General features: G+C 43.8%; 1 protein-coding gene across 5 annotated transcripts in view; it reads right to left on the bottom strand.

Annotated features, from left to right (window-relative positions):
* Nucleotides 1–21,843, bottom strand: part of PEX5L (peroxisomal biogenesis factor 5 like) — a 218,309-nt gene that overhangs the window by 26,373 nt on the left and 170,093 nt on the right. For all 5 annotated transcript variants that reach the window (XM_081954224.1, XM_081954227.1, XM_081954228.1 and 2 more), the window contains 3 exons: nucleotides 21,103–21,214; nucleotides 7,326–7,532; nucleotides 5,626–5,752 (listed from right to left, as the gene is read on the bottom strand). In XM_081954224.1, the coding sequence (XP_081810350.1) occupies nucleotides 5,626–5,752; nucleotides 7,326–7,532; nucleotides 21,103–21,214 (446 nt within the window). The remainder of the gene's footprint in view (nucleotides 1–5,625; nucleotides 5,753–7,325; nucleotides 7,533–21,102; nucleotides 21,215–21,843) is intronic.

Raw genomic sequence — 21,843 nt, 5'->3', positions numbered from 1 at the left:
CAGCACACGCTTTGCTGCTTGCCAATGCCTCTCTGAAGGACTATCATTGAATCTAGCCAGTTGGTTCACACTAAATGATATATCTGGTCTAGACCAATTACTTAGGTACATTAGGCTACCTATCAAAGATTGATAGATTCCCTTATCAAAACCAGTACCCTCAGTAACCTCAGGTTTAAACTCCAATGCCATTGGTGTCTTTGCAGTCTTACATAGCTCCATGCTATATTTCTTAAGCAAATGATTAATTTTACTAGCCTGTGACAGCTTAAAACCTTTACTGGTTCTAACCACGTCTAAGCCCAGATAATGCTTAATTTCACCCAAATTCCGGATTTTAAATTTAGTCTCTAATTGTGAAACAATGTCAATAGCTTCCTGCTCAGACCTAGTAATAATAGCTATATCGTCCGTGAACAAAAGCAACAACGAGATCAAACCATTTTTCACCCGTCTAAACAAACAAGGATCAGCCAAACCTGGAATAAATCCCATAGCTTTTAATTCATTTACTATGCATCTGTTCCACTCAAAACCGGACTGTTTTAAACCATAAAGGCTCTTTTTAAGTCTCCAACAACCAGTCTGGCCATTAGAATCCACACCTGGTGGCATCTTCATATAAATGGTATGCTGCAATGGAGCATGCAGATACGCTGTTTCAACATCAATATGGGTAACATTACACTGATACTTAGCAGCCCACACCAATGCTGCCCTCAACGTAGAGGCTTTCAAGCTCGGAGCAAAAACCTCATCGTAATCCCTCTCAGTTTGGGAAAACCCTTGAGCAACTAAACGAGCCTTATAAATAGCATTGCCAGCAGCATCGTTTTTAATTTTAAACACCCATCTACAGCCAATTGCACTCTCCCCTGAAGGGAGCTTAGCTTCTTCATAAACCTTCAATTCCTGTAAGGATTTCAACTCCTTCTCCATAGCTGCCTTCCACAATTTCTTTTCCTTTTCAGGATACAGCCTTAACTCTGCAAAACTAGAAGGTTCTATGCTAACTTGCAATACTGCACTGGCTTGGTATCTGTCGGGTGGATGCCTGTCCCTAGTAGACCTCCTAGGCAATACAGGACTTGCAGGATCATCCTGTTCCACCTCACGAGTAGATTCTACATCTACATCTTCCTCCCCTTTCAGAGTAATTGATGGACTATCCTGATTCTCTAACTGCTCATTTGGTGTATCGTGATTAACCAAACGATCAACATCTATATCATCACAAACCTTGTGAAACTCTTGTTCTAGCTTCTCCCAACCAACATGTTCTGAAAATTTAGCACTAGCACTGTGCATAATTCTCCGAGTTCCAGGTTCCCAGAACCTAAACGATCTATGATTGGAATTGTACCCAACAAAAACCATCTTCCTAGCTCTGCTTTGATCCTTCCGTCTAGTCTGTGAGGGAATATGCACCCAAGCAGGGACACCAAATGTGTGTAAATAACTCAAATCAGGCTTCCTACCATGCCAAAGAGTATAAGGAATCTTACCAGTAGTTGAGTTAACTACTATGTTCAGAATATGGTTTGCACACATTATAGCCTCACCCCAAAGCTTTTCTGACAAACCAGAATCAACTAGCATAGTTCTGGTCATTGCCTGCAATGATTGACCACGTCTTTCAATAAATGAATTATGTTCTGGCCTGTAGGGGGCAGAACGCCTATGTTCTATACCAGCATTCTCCAACATTGATGTAAACCTATGATTAGTGAATTCAGACCCATTATCAGTGACTAGGCAAAGTACTTTTTTATCCATCTTACGTTCAACAAACTTTAACCATTTAGTAAAATGTTGGAAAGTTTCTGCCTTTGATTTCATTACATAACAGAAACCATACCTAGAATAATGGTCCATAATGCTGAGTATATAGCAGGCACCTCCTAAACTAGGTTTCTTAGGGCCAATTAGGTCTGCAAACACTACATCCAGTGGTTTAGATGTCTTAAATCCTTGAAACCGGTTTGCAGGAGTAACCTTACTTTTAGCCTGGTTACAGGCATTACAGTTAAGATATTTTGAACAAGGTTTCAAATTGATTCCATTAGATAGAATAACAGTTTGACGTACCATTTTAAAATTTACATGGCCTAAACGTCTATGAAGTAGATGTATACAGTTATCATGGGGCTGTTTATTCCTATAATTAGGTTCAGAACTCGCAATATTTAAAGAGTTCTCATGTAGAATAAATAAATTATTCTCCAAATTGGCAATAACACTATTACCTTCTTTTTCAATAATGCATCTATCATTCTTAAATGTTACTGTAAACCCACATTTCACAAGGTCTTTTACAGATAATAGGTTAAATTTCATTTTAGGTACATATAACATTACCAATTTTTCATTAATACATGGACAATAAGCTGTACCTTCACCTGAAGCCTTAATTTTCCAACCGTTTGCTAAGGAAATGTGCTGTTTGCTAGCCTTCATAGTAACAAACCTTTCTTTAACCTTAGTTATAGAATGGGATGCGCCACTGTCAACCACCCAGAAACTATGGTTTACAGCCTTATCAACCTTAGCTACAGTTACAGTAACATTGTTGCTTTTTCTTTTACTATTAGCAACATTCCTTTTCTTGCTATTTTTACAGTTCTTAGCAATATGCCCCTTACCACCACAAGAATAACATTTCTTAACAAAATTTACAGTTGAAAACTGTGTTTCTTCTTGTGATTGATTGTCTCTGAACTGAACTCTATCCTCTCTTCGTCTGGACTCTTCAAGCAATCTCCCGGTAACCTCAGATAATGTCAGTTCATCACGTGAAAGAACTTCCAATGAGGAAACAAAAGAGTCGTAGCTTTCATCAAGCGATGATAGCATAATATACACCTGTTGAAGCTCAGAAAAAATTAACTCTTTTTCTTGCAAATCCTGCAAAGTTTTCTTCATGAAGTCTAAATGAGCCAACATATCACCACCTTTTTGCAAACGGGCTCTAAACAGTTTCCGTGTGAGATGAATATGAGCACCCACACTGTCCCGAACATAAATTCTCCGCAATGTGTTCCAACACCTAGCAGCAGACTCTTCGCCACGAATATGGACCAGTTGCTGGTCATTCAGTGTTAGTCCAATAATGCAGAGAGCTCTCTCATTGTCCCTGTTAAACTGCGCAATCTTCTTCGCATCCTCATCATCAGCAGGATCCCAATCTGTAACATCCGGTGGGTTCTGAACCACAGACCACAGTCCTTCTCTACGCAGAAGTAGGGAACACTTCAAGGACCAGGAAACATAGTTGGTTCCATCAAACCGGGTAATCATGGAGAGTGCAGCAGACTGTTCATGTGCCATATTCACAAAAATAAACTATCCAAAAGTGGTGCATAAAAATAAAATATTAAGGCAGGGTGCCTGGGCCCATAACCAATGTTAGTGGTACTAGTGCGATTAAGCACTAGCAATGAACCCCAGGTCGAGGTTATAACAGAGCAACCCTGTAAAGTATACGCAGCGTGCGATATATAAAGCAACCACACTGAATAATGGATAGTAAAGTAACAAAAATAAACTTTACTTTCTGAAGAATATAGCAAAATCCATAAACACAGCCAAAAAGTCATACACAGAGAAAAACAGTCCAATAACTTACACACAGTAAGTAGTAGCAACAGTAATAACAGTTAGACAGCAGTTATCATACATCAAGGCAAGAGAGAGAGAGAGAGAACATCAGCTGCAATTTATATGCTGTAATCTACTAATTAGTAGATCTCCTCTCTTAAAGATATATAACATGCCTTGTGCAATATATTGTCTACCCAACTTGTTGGTTACACCCTAACAATCATGTGCTGCTTCTGACTTAAACAAAATCCCCCCATCTATCTATCTATCTATCTATCTATCTATCTATCTATCTATCTATCTATCTATCTATCTATCTATCTATCTATCATCTATCATCTATATATCTATTTTCCATCCATCCATCCATCCATCCATCCATCCATCCATCCATCCATCCATCCACTTTCTAGCCATCATCTCTCTTATCTATCATCTATCTATTACCTATCTATCATCTATTACCGTCTATCATCTCTTATCTCTCTCATCTATCTACGTATCTATCTATCTATCTATCTATCTATCTATCTATCTATCTATCTATCATCTATCTATCTATCTATCTATCTATCTATCTATCTATCTATCATCTACCTACCTACCTACCTACCTACCTATCTTCCATCCTTCCATCCATCCAATTTTAGAACCATCTAACTCCAATGATTATGAAAAGCTACACACCTCTCCATTCTCAAAGTGACTGAAATACAAGTGATTATAAGAATGAGTAAGAATGAAGAATTATTAGAATCCATGGGCTTTTGTTTTCTGACCATTTTATGTTCAGGTCATGCTTAACTTGAAATACTAACAAGCATTTCTCTTTGTTCTCTTCTCTTTCTGTAGTGTATTATTATACAATGCACACATGTCTTATTCTGAGCTTTTCTTTGCTTTCCCATTGGTTTGGGTGATCTCCTTACAGGCATGATAGTCAGCTCAGCTGCAGGTGTGGGATGGCAGGCTATGAATGGTATATGGCTAAGGAATTAACTACAGGTTGCCCAGTATCTGTACAATAACAGAATAGCAACATTGGATCTTGGAAGTCTTCTAATCCAAGTCCCTGCTCAAGCAGGAGACCCTATACCGGCGGTCACCAACTGGTGGTCTATGGACCACTGGAGGTCCATGAGAAAATTTTGGTGAACTGCAAAAAAATTATTTGCTTTTTTACATTGCACTAAATAAGGGGTCCTCAAACTACGCCCCCTGGGACGGATACATGCAATGAACATTTGTGTTGCTGCAGAGAGTCTCATCTTTTGGGGACTTTTTGACAGGAGGAGGGGGGCAGGAATTCCAACTTGGGGTCTGCTTCAGCCTCCTGGTGTGGGGCTTTGGGCAAAGGCTGGAGGGAAGTGCCAGTGGTAGTGAAGAACCGGAGGGCCTTGTTCCAGTGGGACTGCATCTCAGCCCGCTGAGCCTCCAGGCACCAATACCTGGCCTTGCACTCCCACAAGTCTTCCCTCTGCTTGGAAAGCCTATGCTCATAGTCCTCAGTGAGGTGCTTCTGCTGAGCCTCCTTCTCGGTCAGATCCAATTTGAACTGAGCTGCTTTGCCAACTCTTTCTCATGGTGGCTGCTTAGCTCCAACAACTGCTTTCTATTGGAGCCCTAAGGAGCACAGGTGGGCAGGCCAGGAGTGGCGAATAGAGGCTGGAGATGTGCCCCTCGACATAAGTTGCATTGAGTTGACCACGCCCACCCAGTCACATGACGACTTAGCCACACCCACCCAGCTGGGCATTAGGCAGATCATATTAATGGTCCGCAAGATTTAAAATAATGAATTTAGTGGTCCCTGAGGTCCGAAAGATTTTGACCCCTGCCCTATACCATTTCAGACAAGTGGCTGTCCAATCTCTTCTTAAAAACCTCCAGCAATGGATCACCCACAACTTCTGAAGGAAACTTCTGTTCCACTGGTTGTTCTCACTTTTAGGATGGTACAGAAAGAGGGTTGATCTCATCCCATGCCAGGACTGGCCTCAGATAAAGTTAAAAAGTGCAAATTACCACACAAATTCTTTGGGTGGCGCTTTAGAAGAGGATGATTTTCTCTCAGAACCTGAAGAACCTTTGCCAGCTCTTTCTCCACGATGCTTGACTTCATCCCATTTTTCTAGTTGAGCCTGGATATTGACTAGATAAAAGGAAAGAAAACGAATTTTCAGAAGAAAAGCATATATGAAGACTCTCTTCAACATAGGTGCCTTGTAGTTTTCTTAGCAACAGCAAGAATGGCTGGCTACAGGTGGTCCTCGACCTACAACAATTTGTTTAGTGACCATTCAAAGTCACGATGGCACCGAAAACAGTGACTTGTGACTGTTTTTTTCACACTTACAACCGTTGCGCTCGGGTAGGGTGTGTCAAATTTTTCAACTTTCAATTTCCAAACATTAGGGATGCTGAAAAGTTGTGACATTCCTTGGGGATTGCAAAGATGTTTTGGTTACTTTAATATAATTTAGATGCGCTTGGTAAGTAACTAGGTAAATATCATAACTTTTTTAAAATTCTGTTTCTTTCATTTGGCGTGGCTGCATCCCCATGGTCACATGATCAAAATTCAGAAGTTTGGCCACTGGTTCGTTTTTAGGATGGTTGTATTATCCTGGGAAGCTCGCCATCCTGCTTGGCCCAATGTTTGGGAAGCCAGGCTCTGCCTGTCACAAGCCAGGACAAAAGATGAATGATGGAGGAGTAACACCTCCTTAAAAAACCTTGGTCCAGCTCGCCCGGCTGGTAGCACCTCATAAGGGCCCCTTTCCAGGGATACAGGCGAAGACAGTCAATGGTTTTGAAGGTGGAAGAAGGCTCTATGCCCTGACGACAGATAAAGTGGCAGAACCATCTTCTAGGAGAAGGGAAACTCTGATTACAAACCTCCATTGCCTTGTGGCTATATCCACTATTGGAAAAGGCTTCAGGAGTATAACCTCGAGGCAAAATCCAGAGCCGGAGTCCCGGAAGCAGTTCGTGACTGTGTTCAACCATGTTCTGGTAACTCCTGCGACGCAGCTGGAAACAATCGTATCGGCTCTGCCGTTCCATTGGACTATTTCAGTGACATGGAGAGGGGGGTATCTGCTGCTTGGGTAATAGTCTATCCTCCATATTAATCGACCCAGCCTCTTGCTCTGGAGAGGACACTCCAGCTTTGATCTCTTTCCAGAGCTGGGACAGATAATGGGAGATCACCCTGTCACGTGGCCCTTGGGTCTCCAAACCGGGCGGTCAGCTTTCCTGCTGACAAGCTCAGTCTCTTTAACCACTGGGCCATCGCTGCCCCTAAGATGGTGGATATGTATAGCAATGCCATGCTCTGTCTACCATCTTTGGCGGGTCCCACCCTTTGGAACGACCTCCCCCCAGACATCAGGACAACAACCGATCTCCGCTCCTTCCGCAGTAAACTGAAGACCCACCTGTTTCAGCTAGCCGGCCTGGCATAATCTCGACAACTGTTCCACCCCTTGGTTAATTTTAATTGTCAATGTTAGCTTTTAAACTTTTATTCTTATTGGGGTTTTAACTTCCCTGATTATTGTATTTATTTATTTTTACCTCCTCCTTTGTAGTCCGTAGACCGTTGCTTGTGTACGTCGCCCCGAGTCCCTGTGGGGAGAGGGGGCGACTAATAAATCTGATAAAATAAATAAATAAATAAATCTTCCTGATCACGGCCCCTGTTGCAGATAAAAACTACATACCTAAATCCAATGATTTCTCTGGACCCTTGAGTGGTTGGATCTTTTGTTCGGTGTCCACAAAGATAAGATCTGGTTTGTCAGTCTTTCTCCTGTGGGTCAATCCTTTCAAGCTTTCCCCTCTTGAGGAATTCTCCCACTTCTTCACTTTGCTTTGGGTTTGGGAAACAGGTTCACTGAGGTCGAGGAGATCCAGACCTGTTGAAAGAACTAACACAGGACCATTGTGAAAAAAAAGAGAGTCATTTTACTACCTTCGCAATGCTTTGTAACTCCAATGTTTGAAAAAAATACGCTGAGTTTCTCTTGCCTTTGTTAAGGTGGAATTCAAACTAAATGTAACATGGGATAATTATGTGTGTGTATCAGAGGTGGGATTCAGCAGGTTCTGACCAGTTCTGGAGAACCGGTAGCGGAAATTTTGAGTAGTTCGGCGATCTGGTAAATACCACCTCTGACTGGCCCCGCCCCCATCTATTCTCTGCCTCCCGAGTCCCAGCTGATCAGGAGGAAATGGGGATTTTGCAGTAACCTTCCCCTGCCACGCCCACCATGCCATGCCCACCAAGTCATGCCATATCCACCAAGCCAACCTCACAGAACCCACAGTAAAAAATTTGAATCCCGCCACTGGTAACATGGGATAATTAATTGTGTGTGTGTGGTTGTGTCTATGTTTGTGTTTCTCTCTGTGTGTGTGCATTTGTGTTGGCAAGGGAGGGTAGATCCCTGTATCTCAAGTTTGGACTGAAAAAACATGGTCTGTAGGAAAGAATGGTGACTTTCTAATTGAATCCCCTGTTTACACATATGATTTACGTTTATTATAGCCCACAAAATTACCACATTTACTTTTTATATTTCAAGAAAAATTACCATATTTACTTTTTATACTTTCCAGCTTGTAGAAGTTCCTGACTAAATGATTTACATAAGGGCATCAGCTCAGGGGCTCTATTAACTTGTACCCCACTAATCAAAATCAACCATTCTTCTTTTAATTATTATTTTTTCTTTGCTCAAGGTAATTCAAACAATCTCTTCGATAAACCTAATACCGTAGTATGGGTGTCCTAAAATGTATTTAGATAGTTTGCCACTCTCCTCCTGTGATTTCTCAGTGTAGCCACCAAACACACTGGAAATTTTCCTATGAAAATACCAATCAGGTGATTCTCTTAGCTTCTAAGAGTGATACCTCAGCAGGATACTGCCACTTGCTGAGGTCCTTTGACTTGTTGTTGTTAGTTGTGAAGTCATGTCTGACCCATCACGACCCTATGAACAATGTTCCTCCAGGCCTTCCTGTCCTCTACCATCCTCTGGAGTCCATTTATGCTCACTCCTACTGCTTTGGTGACTCCATCCAGACAACTCATTCTCTGTCGTCCCCTTCTTCTTTTGCCCTTCATCTTTCCCAGCATCAGGCTCCTCTCCAGTGAGTCCTTCCTTCTCATTAGGTGGCCAAAATATTTGAGTTTCATCTTCAGGATCTGGCCTTCTAAAGAGCAGTCAGGGTTGATATCTTCTAGGACTGACTGGTTTGATCACCTTGCAGTCCAAGGGACTCGCAAGAGTCTTTTCCAGCACCATAGTTCAAAGGCCTCCATTCTTTGGCGCTCAGCCTTCCTTATGGTCCAACTTTCACAGGCATACATTGCAACTGGGAAAACCATAGCCTTGACTATACACACTTTTGTTGGCAGGGTGATGTCTCTGCTTTTTAGTATGCCGTCTAGATTTGCCATAGCTTTCCTCCCCAGGAGCAAGCATCTTTCTTGGCTGCAGTCCCCATCTGTGGTGATCTTGGAGCCCAAGAAAGTAAAATCTGAGGTCCTTTGAGAGTGCTGGCCAAATGAATTTTTTTGCTTTAACCCTAATTCTGATATCTCAAGACAATAGAAGCACTGAGGGAGACACAAAAGTGTCCATGGATGCCATCCCACCCATGAGTCCTTAATTATCAATAATTTTCCTCACATTTGGTCAGCTGGTGATTTCCTACTATTTCAGCAGGGACTTATATTAATGTAGTAACATGACAAAATGGCTGCGCAAAGCAGTCCCTTGTTAAGGAGACTGAAGGATTCAATAAAAGCACACTGATAAGATTCAAAATGAAAAACTGAACCAATTGTTGCTCATAACATTTAATGAACACTTTCATTTTCCACATATTTTAAGTGTCTGCCTTAATTAGGAATGTCCAGGCAGATAATTATCTAGGACTAAAGGTAGGATTAATAAAATCTCTGCTGTGAATTATATAATTTTTATTTCACTTCCAGTTTTCTCTTTATATTTTTTTAATCTTTCAAACCAGTGGTGGGTTTCTAATTTTTTTACTACTGGTTTGCTTGTGCGCACTTGCGCGCAACACTTCTGCACATGCACAGAAGCGGGTGGGCGGGTGGAGCCTACCGGTTCTCCCAATCTGGGCCAAACCAGGAGCAATCCACCTCTGTTTCAAACCCATCTCCTTAGGCATGAGAATGATCCAAAAACGAAAAATTTTAAAGCTTGTTATTTCAATGGAAGGCTTTAAATCTTATGGTCGGTGTTGACTGGCTTTCTTTGGGGGTGGGAAAGGGCTTCAGCGTTCTCAAATTTGGGATTTTGTTTTTTATTACAGGAATACGTTTGTCATGTCTGGTTTAACCTTGGCAACATGGCCAGTCAAAATATTCACCCAAGGTTCTGCATTGGAGATTATGAAGTACGCAATTTAAAAGATAGAGGCATTTGCAAGAGCAACACAAAGGTCACATATTTTTAGGTGCTTATTAGCAATTTAGATTGAAGGCCAAGGTCTTTGTGGTTTTGAAGATTGTCTAGCCATCCTCATTTCTAAACAAAGCTTTTATAAAATCCCCAAAGTTATTCCTCAAGGCATTTGTTTTACTCTATGTTAATTTGCTCTGGGAGTTGGCTTGATACATGGAACTTATACATCATGCCAACCTACTTAATCATGGTTGGTAAGGATTTAGCCAACTCACTTAATCCAACCTACTTAATCATGGTTGGTAAGGACTTTGGCAGCTCACTTAATCCAAACTACTTAATCATGATTGCTAATGATTTAGCCGACTCACTTAATCCAATCTGCTTAATCATGGTTGGTAATGATTTTGCCAATCTACTTGATCCAATTTACTTAGGACACACTATGTCTAGTTTTGTCAAGGTTTGTGTATGTGGTTTAATGTGCAATGAGCTGATTTGTTCAGTCTATGGTTTAATGCATTTTGAGAACTAAGAAAATGAGTTGATGCTGTAACCTGGTTTAAGTGGGTTGTAAGCACAGCCACTGGATCAAATATTAAGTTGATTGGAGTCACTCAACATCCAGAAATAAAAATCAATCTGTAGTTAATACCCAGACATGTGGTGTGCATACAGCTGTTATCTCTTTAATTTGGGATGGTTAAGATTATTATGTTACTATTTTCCTTTTTATTCTTTTTATTTCTTTCATATGTTGTTTTGTATCCCTGTAAGCCGCTTTGAGTTGCCATGTGGGAGTAGGCGGCCATATAAATAACTTAAATAAATGACAAATAATAAATAAATATGGAATAAACACAGTCATGGAATGTGATTTTTGGCAGCAAGGAGGTTGAGCAGAAAGGATTTGTACTATTCTTTCCCATCTTATTGAAAGTCTTTGATTTTTAAACCAGTGTAATTAGAGAAAATTAGGGATATCCTAATTGCATATTCCATGCTTTGTGTTAATTGTCATCTGCAGTAGTTTTAAGTGAACCTTAAAACTATATAGTTCAATTACAGCAAGTTATTCTCAAAGTTTGTTTACAGAGTGTAACATGCTTCAAGCAGAAATAAGGTGGTAGATACAGGTATATCACAGTACAACCTGAGTCCTATTATAAGCACTCTTTCAGTTTGTCCAAATCTCATTGAGCTAATTCTATAAATATCAATCACGGTTTATATTCATTGTTTCCTAATATGACTTGATTGCTTATTTGTACCCTATGACTACCATTACGTTTTGTACCTTATGATTCGTGTTGAATGTATCTTTTCTTTTATGGACACTGAGAGCATATGCTCCAAAGACAAATTCCTTGTGTATCCAATCACACTTCGCCAATAAAGAATTCTATTCTATTCTATTCTATTCTGTTCTGTTCTTGTTAGATCTGGGCAACGAGAGAACAGACTGCGGACACGAAGTGACTTAACAGCTCTTTATTAGTAGTAGTAGTGATCCAGCTTGCTCTGTGGCCGGAGGGTTCCCCTTTTATAGTACTCGGGTACGCCTCTCGACCAATCAGAGCGATACCTGTTTCCCGCTGTAGCAGCGGACCAGAGAGGAGACTTCCTCCGATATATGCTAATATCTAACACCCCTCCCCTCCTAGATGGAACGTTGCGGTTAGTAACATAGTCTTTTAGGTATGTTGGAGTTTGCCTTACTCGGGAGGAGCGTCGCAGTTCGGGTTGGTTAGAAGTGGTTGCAGGATCGGATGCTTTTTCTGCTTCGCGTTCGGGGGGTTTCGTGCCTTCGTGGCTAGGGCGTTCCGGAGTCTGCTCGGTTACGTTGCTTGGGGGTTGCTCTGCTTCGTGCTCGATCTCTTGTTCAGACCTGGGCTCGCAGGTGTCGTAGTTCTCTGCGTTGGGGCTCTCGAGTGGCTGACTTTGCGTTGGTAGGTAGCTCTCGTCCTTGGTTCGAAGGTCTGAGTGTGCTAGGCGACCCCGAAGTTGATCGATGTGCCTTTTCCAGTTCCGCCCATCTTCCAGTTCCAACAGATACGATCGTGGACCCGTGATGCCAATGACCTTTGCCGGCATCCACAATGTCCCCCCTGCATAGTTGTGGGCGTATACTGAATCCCCTATGCTAAAACTCCGAATTTTGCTTGTAGAGTCTGGGGGAGCTGTGGCAGAGTAATTTGGGTGAAGACGGTCCAGGTGAGACCGTAAACGGCGGCCCATGAGTAGTTCAGCGGGGCTCCTTCCCGTCGTTGCGCTGGGGGTAATGTGTTGGATCAATAGGTAATGGTCAATGCGTGTTTGCCAATCACCTGGACCCATCCTAGCGAGGGCCTCTTTTGCGAATCGCACCATTCTCTCCACCTGTCCATTTGATGCCGGATGGAATGGCGCGACGAGGGCATGCCGAATTCCCTGACCTGCTAGATATGTCTCAAATTGCATGGCCGTGAACTGGGGCCCGTTATCGGAGACCAGGAGGTCGGGCAGGCCATGAGTGGCGAAAAGTCGCCGTAGAACCTTAATGACTGCCTCTGCCGTGGTTGAAGTCATTAGGACTACTTCTAGCCATTTCGAGTATGCATCCACAACTATAAGGAAGGTCTGACCTTGGAATGGCCCTGCGAAGTCGATGTGTATTCGCGACCAGGGTGATTTAGGCTTCTCCCATTCTGTGGCGGGCGCTTCCGGGGGTGCTGGTCTCGATTCCTGGCATGGGTCGCAAGTGGCCACCCATTCCTCTATTTCTTTGTCCATGTTTGGCCACCAAACGTAACTTCTTGCTAACGCCTTCATCCTAACAATCCCCGGATGACCGACATGTAAAGCATCTAATACATTCCTACGCAAAGCATACGGAATAACAACTCGATCCCCCCACAATAAACAACCTTGTAACACTGAGAGTTCATCCCGTTTTGACCAAAACACTTTGAATTCCGGGCCCACGTTTCCCTTCGGCCACCCCCTCCAAACCCAAGTTTGAACTTGCTTTATTAAACTGTCCTTAGTAGAGAACCTTGCAACATCGTAGGAAGAAACCGGTCCTGAGTCCAAACAATCAATGAGCAGCACCGGTACTTCGGGAGTGGGGTCTGGCAAAAGGTCCGGTAGTGGGCAACGGCTGAGTGCGTCTGCGTGTCCTAGAGTGGAGCCCGGTCGATGAATCAATTTGTATGAGTACACAGCCAGGAAAACAGTCCACCTGGTCATGCGAGGAGAAAGGGAGACTGGAGTGGGGCGGTTTCCCGCCAAAAGTCCCAACAGCGGTTTGTGATCTGTAATCAGTTCAAAATCGCGGTCGTAGAGGTATTCGTGGAAACGTTTTACTCCAGCTACAGCAGCTAGCGCTTCCCTGTCCATCTGGCTGTAATTCCTCTCGGCCGATGAAAGAGTCCTGGAGTAGAAGGCGATGGGTGCTTCTTTTCCGTCGGGCATCCGGTGGCTGAGGATTGCGCCGACTCCAAAAGGTGATGCATCGCAGGTCAATACCAGCGGTAGTGTCTGGCTGTATTGGACTAACAGTGAGTCTGTGGTGAGCAGGCGCTTTACTCCGGCAAAAGCTGCAGCTTCGGATCGTCCCCATTTCCATGGTGTGTTCCTCTGGAGTAGACGGTGTAGTGGCTCAGCAACGGTCGCCTTCTGTCTCAGAAAAACGCTGTAGAAGTTAAGTAGTCCGAGGAAGGCCTGCAACTCGGTCTGATTTCGTGGTGTGGGGGCGTCCTGGATCGCCTTAATTTTCTTTGAAGTGGGGTGTATTCCCTGACCATCGATTCTATAACCCAGGAATTCTACGCTAGGCACGTTAATTTGGCATTTTTCCTTTTTGAGGCGGAGACCCTTTTCTCTGATTCTGGCCAAAACAGTTCTGACTCTTTTATTTAATTGCTCCTCGTTTGCAGCGGACACCAAGATGTCGTCAAAATAGGGGACGACTCCCGGTATCCCTTGCAAAAGTCGTTCCATGACGCTCTGGAACAATCCTGGAGCAATACTCACACCGAATTGTAGCCGGTTGCATTTGAATGCTCCTCTATGCGTCACTATAGTTTGGGCCTCCGCTGTGGCGCTATCTACGGGCAGCTGCTGGTAAGCTTGTGCCATGTCTAATTTAGCAAATACCTTTCCTGGCCCCAACGAGTGCAATAAGTGCTGTACTACAGGCACAGGATATGCGCTTTGTTGTAGCGCGACATTAATTGTGCATTTATAGTCCGCGCAGATGCGGACTGATCCGTCTGGTTTGACTGGGGTCACGATGGGCGTTTCCCAGCGCGCGTGATCCACCGGCTCAAGGATTCCTTGCTCCACTAACTTATCTATTTCCTTATCTATTTTTGGGCGGAGTGCAAAAGGCACCCGTCTCGGTTTAAGTCGGATTGGTGCCACTTTGGGGTCTAAATTGAATGAAATCGGTTTACCCACATACTTACCAAGACCGGGGCTGAACACATCCTCGAACTCCTTAAAAATCTGCTCAGCGCTGCTGTTTTCCACGGCGTTGATTCCGGTGACTTCTAGCCCCAAGGATTCAAACCAATCCAGTCCTAGGAGGTTTTGTAATGGTGCGCTGGCGATGGTCACGGGCAGCTGGGCTACGATGTCCTTGAAGCGGATCTGGAACGTGCCTTGGCCTACGATGGGGACTCGGTTCCCCTGGTAGTCTCGTAGCAGGATGTCTGGAACGCGTAGTTGGCTCTTTTTGAGGCTAGGGATAGCCTGTTTCATGGATGCCCATGAAATGATCGTCAGGGACGATCCTGTGTCAACTTCCAGCTCGCAAGGTGAGCCCTCCAAGAGGACTGTGACTTTCAGCTTTTTTGGCCGCTTGGTGCGGACCTGACTTATTGTGGTGAGATATGTTCGCAACTCCTCTCTCTGGGTCAACTCTATCTCAGCATCTGAATCCTGAAAATACTCTCGTTTAGCGTCTTGATAGAACGCTCTTTCAGCTCTTTGTGTGTGATCTCTCTGGGGATACGCTCGCTCAGCTCTTTGGGAATTTTCTCTCTGGGTAAACACTTGTGGATTTCTCTCTGGGCGCCCTTTATGATTTCGCCAAGCCCCTGGGTTGGGCTTCTGTTGGCGGTACATGGGTGGTTGCCTGGAGGCAGGGGCTTCGCTCCGGCACACTCGTGCGATGTGCCCCAGTTTGTCGCAGTGCGAACAAACAACGTTCCTGAACCGACAAGTAGACCGGGGGTGATTCCCTCCGCAGCTTGCGCAGGGTGGCAAACGGGATCCGGGTCTCCCCCCAGGTCTCACGTGACTGCTCCGCATCAGATGACTTTCCTCGAGCTCGGGATCCCCGAAATCTGGAATGGTGTCCTCGTAGTGGACTCTGGTGTGTCTTGGCGCTGGCTGGCCTGTGTTGAATCCGCGTTGAATGGTCTCCGCTGATCTGTCTGCTGCTTCTGAAGCTCTTGCCTCGTCGAGTACAATCTGTAGGCTTAAATTGGTTTTGGCTAACAGCCGTTTTTGTAGGGAAATGTCTCTCAGCCCGCTAACGAGTCGATCCATAATCTGCTCATCCAGGTCTCTGAATCCACAATGTGTGGCTGCTTTTCGTAGGGCTGCAACATACTGGTTGATAGATTCTCCCGCCTTCTGGTTCCTCGTGTTGAATGCTTGGCGGCAAACATGGCGGGAAGGTTTTGGTGCGTAATGAGTCTGTAGAGCCTGTTGCAACGCCGCCCATGATACTGCCTGTATTGGAGTAGGCGCGGTGAGGTCTCTGGCCGTGTTGAAGACTTCTTTTCCGCAGTAGCCAAGGAAGATGTTTTTCTTTCGGGCGTCGGTGATCCCCGTGTATTCGTTCGCTTCGAGAAAACACTCGAAACGAATCATGAAGGCTTCCCATTCGTCGTTCTCTGGGTCGAATGGAGCGGGGGGAGTGTGCATCGCCATCTTCTCTCGTTTGAATTTGCCGCGCTGTGGTGACCTGAGATGGCTGCCGGAATTTCTGCCGAATTCCTAGGCCGGATCAAATCCGGAGATTCTGGAGGTAGCGTTCTTCGTCCTATCTGTCTCTCAATCCCATCCTTCATCGCCAATGTTAGATCTGGGCAACGAGAGAACAGACTGCGGACACGAAGTGACTTAACAGCTCTTTATTAGTAGTAGTAGTGATCCAGCTTGCTCTGTGGCCGGAGGGTTCCCCTTTTATAGTACTCGGGTACGCCTCTCGACCAATCAGAGCGATACCTGTTTCCCGCTGTAGCAGCGGACCAGAGAGGAGACTTCCTCCGATATATGCTAATATCTAACAGTTCTGTTCTGTTCTGTTCTGTCCTGTCCTGTCCTGTCCTGTGCTGTCCTGCTCTGCTCTGCTCTGCTCTGCCCTATCCTATCCTATCCTATCCTATCCTATCCTATCCTATCCTATCCTACCCTACCCTACCCTACCCTACCCTATCCTGTTCTGTTTTGTTTAGAAGTGTTAAATAGAAGCCTGACATGATGACGTGTTAGTTGTGTAAATGTACAGCAAAATTTCAGTATCAGGAATCAGCAAGGAAGGATACAACAGGTAGTCGTCGGCCACAATTGAGCCCCCAATTTCTGTGGTTGACATTTGTTAAGTGAGTTTTGCCCCCCCCCCCATTTTATGACATTTCTTGCCACCGTTGTTGAGTGAATCGCTGCAGTTGGTTAAGTTAGTAACCTGGTTGCTAAGTGAATCTGGCTTCCCCACTGTCTTTGCTTGTCAGAAGATCACAAAACGTGATCACATGACCGTGGGATGCTGCAACGGTCATAAGTATGAAACAGTTGCCAAACATCTGACTTTTGATCCCATGGCCATGGGGAATGCTTCAAAGGTTGTCACTGTGAAAAACAGTCATAAAGTCGACTTTTTTTCAGTGCTGTTATAATTTTGCACGGTCACTAAAGGAACTGTTGTAAGTCGAGGACTATCTGGGTACCCATACTATTATTAAAAGGCTGGAATCAAGTAGGCAATGGCAAGGGATTGAATCAGGGGTGGCTGCTACGGTTTCAGGAGAACCCATGGCTAACATTGTGGCCGGTTCAGAGAACCTCCAAATCCTACCCCTGGGGGCCCCGCCCATCCTCCCCTCCCAGGAGTCCCCACGCAGCCCATTTTGGATGTAAGGTAAGTGCAGGGCCCACGTGGAAGCTCAGGGAGGGGGGGGAAGGGCCTCTCAGAAGGCCTCTGGAGCCTGGGGGAGGAGGTTTTCGCCCTCCCAGAGGCTCGAGGAAAGCCACCAGGGCTGGAGAAGATGAAAACACCCCACCCCCGCTGCCATGGTGCAGCAGGCTGACTAGGCCACGCCCACCATGGCCACCCCACAAAGCAACCAGGCACAGAACCCATTGCTGAAATTTTTGAAGCCAATACCTGGTTTGAATCCTACAAAAGGACTGACCCAGTGGTGGGTTCCGGATCTTGTTTCAACAGGGTCCAGTGTCCACCACATGCATCCTTACCTCCTGCGACACTCCGCAATGCCTCCGTGATGCTCCAGCTGCTCGGCGGAGTGTTGCACAGGTGCCGTACACCCCATGTGTGTGCATGGAAGCACCAAAGAGCTCAAATACAGGTAAAGACAGCGGGCGGGCAGGTGAACCCTCCAGAGCACCAGAACGGAACGTACCCGGTGCTCCTGACAGGCACCAGTACGCCCATACTGGGGCATACTGCCCGCAACCCACCACTGGACTGACCTATAGCCCAAAATAACAGTGGCCCAAGGCTTAAGATCTGTGTAGTTAAAAAAGAGAAACTGACATGTCTTCATCATTCTCTGGTCTTATCTTACCTTTCAGGTAAACAATTAGAATAATTATATTCTAATAAAATAATCACATACATTGTTTTCCTTTTGGATAACCTCCTTTTTTTTAAAAAAAAAGTAACTATTAAAAAATTACAATTCCCAAAATACAAACTAAAAAACCCGAAAGATTAAAAACAAAAATAGAAAATGCAGAAAAGAAGGGAAAAAAAATAAATGTGCAGTAAAGAACAAGAAAATAAATATAATAAACAAAACATTTCCCCCTTCATCACAAGTATAAACAATTTTAGTAATTTATCACCTTCTCTTAAAATACAACTGTTAACTCTTTCCCATAACCTATTTTTTATCTTTATAAACTCCCTTTTTAAAAGACTCCCTTCTGATGACACTGCAATCCCTTAATTTGGGGTAGAGTTGGGGCAACTGGATGGAGCTGGGTTTTTAGTGGCTGGATGCCCTTCCTGATGACTATGAAGAGTTCCCAGCAGATATTTTCTCTTTTCAACCTAAGAGAGAAACATCCGCCGCTACCTAGGATTGAACTTTCAACCTTCCGAGTGAGAAGGTAATGTCTTCACCACTAGGTCACCAAGCCGCTCATCTTTTATTTCTGAAGAAATCCCTAAACCTTATCATTTCAGTCTGATCAGCTAAAGCCCATTAAGAGTTGCCCAAAATAACAGCATATCTATTTTAACCTTGATCAAATAAATCAATTTTATATCCCTTTCTTCTACTTGTAACCATCTTGATCTTTAATCTCTTCGAATGGACTTCTTTTTTCTTTGTCCTTTTTCACACAATTCTTTAAGGCTTTAACAAGCCGCCTTTTAAATCCAACATAAGAAGATTATCCAGGTTACTCTCCTTTTTGATTATTTAGACCTCAGTTGATTTCTTCCGTGTGTCTAGTGTAGCATCTTTTTCTGTATCCTTCTTGTAGCCTGTCATTTGTAAATCCATTTTCAGATCAGTCTCAATCTTGACAGGTAAAACTTGTTCTTCTTTCATAACATCTGAAAACACAATCTATTCTAGAAGCAAGCTTAACATTCACTTTTGAATCCATTGTTCAAACTTAACCTTCAACATATCCAAGGTTAAACTATCTTGCTTCATTCAGTATTAGTAAGTCATATTTAAGCGTTCTTCTCCTTTAATTGGGATGTCGAGTTCTTTCTGGTTCCCACTTTGGATGCTCTTTTGAAATTATTGTCCTACCATGCTCATTTGATTATGTAGAATAGAGGGTATAAAGGTCATATTCAATGTGTGACTACAAATATTGTTGGAGAAACCAGAAATGAATGAGAAGACAGACAAAGTTTACTATGTTTTAAAGCATATTCTTTCTTTTCTTTTTTTTCCTTCCTTCCTTCCTTCCTTCCTTCCTTCCTTCCTTCCTTCCTTCCTTCCTTCCTTCCTTCTTTCTTTCTTTCTTTCTTTCTTTCTTTCTTTCTTTCTTTCTTTCTTTCTTTCGTCAAGAATCAGATCCAGCCTTAAGTGGAATGGCAATAAGACTAAATAGCCTTAAAATTCGATCTAAACCTAATACTGTTTGTGAATCCAATATGCAAATGTGTATTTCCCCAATGACAGCTGGGGGGACAGAGTAATTTATTTGCAACCCTGTATTTAAATCAGCTCATCTGGATGCATACATAACACATCCCTTACATGCAAATGATTTGTGGTTCAACCTTACCAGGTCCTACACACAGACACCCTTAGAGGGTTCTTGACACTGAGAATGCATATGTGATTTGACAGTCTCATTTGGAATATGTGAGACAATTATGCTCCTATTAGACTAAACTAAGTGAAATAACTAGCAATTTTTTTTAAGGAAGACTGGATGTTGCCATTGCATTTTCCTTCTGTAGCCAAGATTTGTTGGGATTGCATGATGGTTGGAAATTCTAAGAATGACACTTGGAGGGTATCAGGTTATTTAAAAAATCTTACATAGAATCTGTAGGTCCACAGTGTTCTCCTCTTTGGTTCACCCCAGATCAGTTGGATTGCAAATTTCACATTTCCCAGTCAGTTTAGGACAGGGGTGTCCAAACTTGGCAACTTTAAGACTTGTGGACTTCAACTCCCAGAATTCCCCAGCCAGCTCTGCTTGAAGTCCACAAGTCTTAAAGTTGCCAAGTTTGGACACCCCTGGTTTAGGACAAAGTTCATGTCAAGGAAGTTGGATTGGCGAAGGATGGCTAAAACAACTTGCAGTAATTTCTGAAGGTTATAGAGCAGGGGTGTCAAACTCAAGGTCTGGGGGCCAGATCTGGTCCACAGGGTGCTTAAATCCCGCCCGCTAGGCTGCTTGGAAATATCAAAGGACCAGCCTGCAGTGCCTCTGCCAGTTTTTGGCTGGCAGAGTGCTGCTGGAGGCCCTGGAGGCTGAAAACGGGGCACACGGGGTCCCATTTTCAACCTTCTTTTGACCAACAGAGTGCTGCAGGAGGTCATGGAGGGTGAAAATGAGTTGTGGAGGCCCGTTTTGGCCAACAGGGTACTGCAGGAGGTGTCCCCCCCATCTCCCCCCTGCTCCCCCCCTCCACGTCAGGGGTGGGTTTCTGCCAGCATTACTGCTGGTTCAATGTGCACACAATTTGTGCATTGCCTGTAAATAGGTCTGCGCATGTGCACAGCATTAGAAATGTCAAAAAAACATGCCGCAGCAACTGGGAATCGGTTCAGTAGCGTGGCGAGCCTGCCGTCCCTACTGGTTTGGCGACCCAGTCACAATTTCCTCTACTGGTTCACCTGAACTGGTGCGAACTCGTAGCAACCCACCTCTGCCCCGTGCCGTCCTGCGGAGAACTACAATGCTGATCCGGCCCTCAAAGAAATCCAGTTTGACACCCCTGTTATAGAGAAGATTTTCTCATGCGTTGCCATCAGGCAAAGGTGAGATTTTACATTTACTGCTGTAAAATTGCCTTCAAATCTCAGGCAAAAAGCTTTTGCCTTTATGAAGTACTAATGGCTCCCGAACTTCTTAAAATTTCCTGCATGAAGCAGTCTTTTCTTTTGCAAGCCTCAATGATGCTCATCTTTTTTCAATTGCTCTGGACATAGTATCAAATATCACAAGCTATAATCATGACTTTCCAGCCCATACGCCATGAAGAACTCACGGATTTCTTCCCCCGCAAAATGAGAGAAAATCATTGTTGTTTTTGGCATGGAGCTTCCAAAAGCAATAGGCAGAGGAACAAACATCAGGAAACAAACCACAACCGAACGAGAGTGAATAGAAGAGCTGTTACCTGCGGTATTTGATGTCACCGGACGTGCAATGGCTTCTGATTTGGTTTCACAAAGAAAGTCATCTATAGAAGGACTCAGCAGAGGTCGGCTTTCTTGTTGCTCATTCACAAGCTAGTGACAAAAAGCAAGAGGAGAGGGTTGGATGTGTGTGCATGTGGGTACCGCTTAACTATGCACACAAATGTCACGACAGCATCAAACGGCTTAATATACATAAATATATATTATTCCATTTCTGAAAGCATCAGGTGGCTTAAATTGGCATACGGTTTTCCTTGAAATTAAATGAGATGAATATAAGCAACTGAATGAGAAGAAGCAAAACAAAAACAAAGATAAAACAACACTCATCAGTACCTAACTCCAGATTTCAGACTTCTGCTGGGAGGGGGTGATTGTCCTTTCAATAATTATACGCTAATCAGGTTCCAAAGGGCATGCTTTTTTTATGATTTGGGATCTAATGAAGCCCCAATTTAGATGGGTTCGCACAATAGGTTAAACCCCACCCTCTTGTTAGCAAAATACAGTCGCTGTCCTTGTGTAACTTGCTATACTCAAATAAAAAAATGGATTAAGGTTTAAGGATTATCATGGTTTAACCCGATGAGCTGCTTTCTTCAATCTGCGCCAGAAATCTATTTAGCCTACTTTAGCCTGCTGTGCAAATCCAGCCACCCGGACGGGCCATGTAGATTCACCTGCCTTTTTGCATTTATGCATTGTTCCCTGTTTGGCAA

The sequence above is a fragment of the Natrix helvetica genome (assembly GCF_964273705.1).
Source record: "Natrix helvetica genome assembly, chromosome: 5".
NCBI lineage: Eukaryota > Metazoa > Chordata > Lepidosauria > Squamata > Natricidae > Natrix > Natrix helvetica.
This window is presented reverse-complemented; position numbering and strand designations above follow the sequence as displayed.